We start from the raw sequence: 5671 nt of genomic DNA, 5'->3' as shown, positions 1-5671 counted from the left end.
ATCTTTTCTCAGTTCAATGTCTCGAGGCAATTACTAAAATGGTCAGTAGAGTTGATGCTTGGAGAGATAGGAGAAGATGAAGCTTTTTTTTTATCATTTATGACTAGAAAGGCAATTAGAAACTTCCTTCTTATCTATCATTTATAATAAGAAAGTCAATCGCGAACTTTGTTCTTGTCATTTATAACTAGGTATAAGAGCTCGTTTTTAACACAGAGAAAGGAGACTGTTAGGAATTACTCGCACCCGCATTTGCATACCTTGATATACTAATTTGGACATCAGAGGGATCGGATCAAGGAACTTCTCTCAACCTTGATCTTCGTATAGATGATAATTTTAGAACTCATCATTCTCATCTCGGACAACCCTACGTATATAGGTCTAAACCATATTGAACTAACTAAGACGTCAATGATTTTTTTTTCTTAATAATAAGTTAGATGAATATTATTTTTGTAATTATATAACGTAAACTTTTTTGGACGGCCCTTTGGCCAAAAAAAAAAAAAAAAGCATGGACTTTCAATTTTTCTTGATTGAAATACGCCAAGAAAATAATTTATCTAAATCTAGCGACATGATCCTAAAAGCCTCAATTGCTTCTCTCATTAAACTAATGTACCGGTTCTTGGCTGTGGATGTACTGAAATCCTTTAACTAATATACTGTTTTTTTTAATTCTGACAAAAAAAGAATAACTTATTATTGTGCAGAGTGAATAGAAACTCGAGCAACACAATACTGACATTGCCTATAGTCCCACAACATTACACAAACACTCTTGTTTAGAGCGTATGACAAATAGCATTACAACACAATAACAAGCCGAACCTCTTGACACAAAATCACAGCATTACAGCATTTGCAATCGTCGAGAACTTCCGTTCTCAAAAGGTTCATTAACTCTTGGATATCATCATATGCTTTGTCCAATAGATACAGGTAACGGGTTGAAGCCAGTATAACTGAAGTGTACTTCTTGGGGCAGCAAGTGATACCGAATCGTTAGTTCTTCAAATATTTTCTTCAGCTCCAGAACAAGATCAGACCTCCGGTTGTTCTTCTCCACAATGTTCTGAAAGTTCATAGTATGGCGAACGTTAAGGGTCATATTCATCTTATTAATGTCCACGATGTTCTCTACTACTATGCTGTGATTGGGATGCCAATAATTAGGTTTGTTGTCAATGTACCTGAAAAAAAATAGACCATCTAGTGTCGTAAGAAGAGAAGAAACTTGCCTTCAGAAATGTAATTAACACTACGATCATAAAAATTCTACAAAACTTAGAATGCGTGTAAAATATCATAACCATTTTCTGAACATTCTAATCTCAAAACTGATATTTTACTCTGGAACGACTACAGTTAAGTGGTTTGTTCTCTAAAAATCCTACCTAAGTTGCTGAATAGATTGGATCACAATAAAAAGTTAAGAAGAGCATTATCTTCTAAGATAAAATTGAAATTCATAAAATTCTGAATTGTTAAAAGAGTGCTAATCGAGATGAAGATGGATGCAACATATAGGTTAGTTCGACTTACGCTTTTATTTTAGATTTTAAAGCTCCAATGCTTTCGATTGCAGTTGAAACATCAACAGAGAACTTGATGGAATCACTCATGTCAGGGCTTCGATAGAAGTTACTGATTGGTTTGGTCAACAATACTGCATTTGGATAGAATATCTTCTCATTGTCGTATCTCAGAAATGTTGTTGTCAGTATATTCATTTCTTCTACTATCATCTGCATGTTTGCGAATATAGAATTAGATTACAATATTTTAAACAAAAGCCAGTGCGCAAGTATGCAAATAACTTACCTGGACTCCATCAACAACACAACGATCACCAACATCAAAAGGGTGCATTACAAACACAAATATGATCGCTTCAAAGACAGTCTTGCAGGTATTCCCAAACATAAAAACCACTAATAATAGTTGAGATGAGATAAATACAAGAACTTGTGTTGTTGCAAATCCCAACAAAAGGAGCATGACAATAATGATCACAACGATGACCATAACACTTGCGAGTTTATGCAATTGCTTTACAGCTGTTTTTGTGTCATTTAAGGAATGTGCAAGTGATTTGCGATCAAGATATGCCTTCACCTGGAAACAAGATCACAAAATATTGATCATCACTCATAGTAGATATAGGGTTAAGAGAAATAAGCTAATGAATTGAACTTGTTTCTTAGAGGACAATTCATCATCTTTTTTAGTAGAGTTTCATGCAACTTTTTAGTATTAAGCTGTCATTATGTACATCGGTCCTTCATAAGAATATGGAGAGTAGCGAGATGATTTTCATGAAGCCATTGGAACCTATCATAAATCATGTTCTACAAAATGTATCACTACAATCGAAGTCCAACAAGAGGTGGACTTTTCAAGGTATAATGTGCTATTTATTAACCTTAAGAACATTTTATGTTTATTAAGGTGGATATTTCTGGCAGTCCCATATCTCAACAAAATAATTGTATGGTCCCATATCATCACCATCATCGCTACTATTGTCATTACCTTGCCATTATTTTGCCTCGATCATCATTGCTACTACCATCACCACCAGCTCACCACCACCCTGGCCCTTCACCATTGACACATCACCACCAGCACGATACCATCATCGTCATTGCCATAACAACCATTTGATCATCATCACAACCACTACCATGGGGCATAATTACAACCCCTTACCACAACCATACTTACAACAAAGTAGCACCTCTTACCACCGCCACTCTAACCACCATATGCTGCCACCATCACTTTCAACATCTCCACTTTGTGACCACCACCGCTGATACTACCACTATCATAGGTATCACCCAAATACTCAAGAAATTTTGATATACATGTATATGAAATTTGGTGGTGTTTAAGTTGTCTTAAAAAATGTAATGCAAAAGATATAATTCATGATAATATAAGCAAATTCAAGAAGCAATCCAGTAAATGCTACTAAAAATTATTCTTGTTATCCTTGCACTCCTTTATGGGTGAATATACCTATCTCTATGAGAACTTTGGTGGTGGATGTTACTCGATCATTGCGTATCTATCCTTGGGACCCATAAAGACTATGACACCAAAGACAAATAGTTTTGAGCATTGCCAAATGATACAGAGGATGTTTTTACTTGTAGAAGCAGGTAAGAGCTCCCCTAAAGGCCATTTTATTAACCATATGAATTGCGTAGAGAACATAGCAACTTCAATTGAATCTACAATTTGAATGTCAAAAAATGGATAAGTTATATAAGAAGTATTCCAATCGGTACAAGTATCAGGAGATTACCACCCAGTTCCTTAAGGCTGACTTTTTAATCTTTCCCATCTCCACAGCTCCTTCAAATAATGGAAGCACATAAGTCACTTCCTCTTTACTTAAAAATCTCAGAAGATCTTCCTCATCAATGTACCTGCAAACAAGAAGCAAATATGAAAGTAACAAAGGGAACTGAAAAGAAAAGTCAAATTCTAGCACTACAAAGATGTCCTTACTTGTAACCAGGCTTTGCAACATTCTTAAAAATTCTATAAGCTGCAGCCTTTGCTTCCCATTCACTGGTTATTTCCTTGTCCATTTGCTCACTTGCTTCCTCATCAAAGCACTCAATAGTATTGGAGATAGTCGAAAGCCCTGAACTGCTGATCACATTGATCAATCCCTTCATGGTCCAAGCTGACACTTTCTCATGCTTCATTTTTTGAAGCTTTCCCACATCAATCATCCCCAACTCCTCCCCTCCTTTGCCTTTGCCTTTCCCTTTTCCGGTGCTTCTTAAACTTAAATGTGACGTACTCTTGACATGCCCAACCTTCTCAGCCAACTCCATTAATGGTGGCCCCGACAGCGTCTGCAGCACGTACTGATGAAATATGGACTCCTGGATTCTGTCAAAAAATGTGTTCAGGTGGAAGTTGGAAGCTAGTATCTTCACCAAGAGAGTCTTCACCAGCCACAACACTGACCCAATCAGTAGCGAAGCAAGCGTGCGAGACACATAATGCAGAGCTTTGGTGGTCTTGGGTGATCGCTGAACTCCATGGCTAAATAACAAAGACCAAGTGAGTAAAACTAGACCCAACCAAACACAGACCCGAACGCTGTTCTTCAATCCATACACGAAGTACAGCACTTTCTTTCTCAAGAGGAAGTTCCTTTCTACCACGAAAACGAGGAGGGTGATCAGCCAATATGTCACCAATCGGCCGCAACAGATTACTATGACCATCAGACACCATTTCCAGATCTCCAATCCCCAGATTACAACTCTATGCAACCGGCGAACTGTCAAGCTCGTAACCAAGCATCCCATCGCGAGGATAAGTATCGCCCACTCGATCAAGACCCTAACTTTCCACTTTCTTTGCGGCGTCCCACCATCTGCGAACTGTTGTTTCTTATAAATTGCCTCGTCCTCTTCCTCTTCCTCCTCTTCATCCCCGGCATGCGACGGGGTCTTAGGAGCGCCCAAGGCCTTGGAATTCGGCGAGCCTGGCAGCCGTTCATAGATCGGTGGGCAGCGGTCATCTGCGGAGATGGGAGCCGGAGGAACAGACTGCTCAACAAATCTAGACTTGGGCTTGGAGATAGAGCGACCGCGGACAAGGGTCTCGGCTCGGGGAGGTCTGGGTGGCTTCTTGGGACTGGGCGAAGACTTTGTGATCTCAGGGGAAAGGTGTCCAGTTCGACCCGGAGATTTGAATTTATTAGCGTTTTCATCCTTGGAGAAATCTTCAAAAGGTTCCACCTTTAGGTGTCTAATGGCATTCCCAGAAGAAGCTGCAGCTGCAGCTGATGGTTCCTCCCCTGGGATCATTAAGACCACTTCCACTTGCTTCTCTGAAACACCCTTCTGTGGATCCATCAAAGGTGGGAACTTTGCTCGCAAATCTCTACAAGAACATCTGATTTCGATGCTGGCGGAGCTCAACAATCTCAAGATGTCAGCTGCATCTGATGATATCAACAGTCTTTACAGCACAAACACTCTGATCACTCCCCCACTTTCTCTACTGTCTGATAGCACCGCGCTGGGTGTGTTTCCGCTGCGACTGGAGTCGGTTGGGAGAAGGGACAGTGGGTGTGAGGAACGGCCATTTCAAGGGTTCCAAGATTTAAAAGACGCACAGAGCTTCCACTTTTACAAGCAAGTGGACCAGTTCAGTAATTGCAGCAGCGATCGCCTGTGCGGAATGAGCCAAGTCTTGCCGTCGGGGGCACCAATTTCTGCGGGGCCTGAGATGGGGCCTACAAGATGTTTGCCAGGAAAGGACACGTGGCCATGGTCATCAGGAAGGTGAGACGTCGTTGGTGTTTTGGACTAAAAAGCTGACAGCAACTGAGACGAAGGAAAAGACTGTGGGAAAAGTGAGGTTGACAAGTTTGACTAAAGAATGGCTTTTGCTTTGGATGTGTCTCATTAGTTACTGAATTAAAGTAAGCATGTTGATGGTTGTCTCTGTTATAGCCTTAGATTTGTCGCTGCTGCATTCATTATCAACAAAACACTTCCCCGTCTCTGATTAAAAAGATATGGAGTGTTATTATCATCTCACCATATATATATATATATATATATATATATATATATATATATATATATATATATATATGTGTGTGTGTGTGTGTGTGTGTGTGTGTGTG

The 5671-nt window shown here is 39.7% G+C and overlaps 1 protein-coding gene across 2 annotated transcripts; it reads right to left on the bottom strand.

The window, feature by feature from the left end:
- Nucleotides 1-729: 729 nt before the first annotated feature.
- On the bottom strand, nucleotides 730-5117 carry LOC135617082 (mechanosensitive ion channel protein 10-like). Of its 2 annotated transcripts, XM_065116990.1 has the most exons (5): nucleotides 3523-5117; nucleotides 3317-3440; nucleotides 1828-2121; nucleotides 1549-1751; nucleotides 730-1196 (listed from the first exon to the last, which is right to left on the bottom strand). In XM_065116990.1, exons 1-5 carry the CDS (start codon nucleotides 4890-4892, stop codon nucleotides 920-922), a joined length of 2268 nt encoding a protein of 755 aa, XP_064973062.1. In that variant the 5' UTR covers nucleotides 4893-5117; the 3' UTR covers nucleotides 730-919. The 2 variants fall into 2 exon arrangements, with proteins under 2 accessions (XP_064973062.1, XP_064973063.1); XM_065116991.1 differs by lacking the exon at nucleotides 1828-2121.
- Nucleotides 5118-5671: the final 554 nt, after the last annotated feature.

Source organism: Musa acuminata, chromosome BXJ2-7 (assembly GCF_036884655.1).
Source record: "Musa acuminata AAA Group cultivar baxijiao chromosome BXJ2-7, Cavendish_Baxijiao_AAA, whole genome shotgun sequence".
Classification (NCBI taxonomy): Eukaryota; Viridiplantae; Streptophyta; class Magnoliopsida; order Zingiberales; family Musaceae; genus Musa; species Musa acuminata.
The sequence above is the reverse complement of the archived record's forward strand: the minus strand, read 5'-3'. Positions and strand labels throughout refer to the sequence as shown.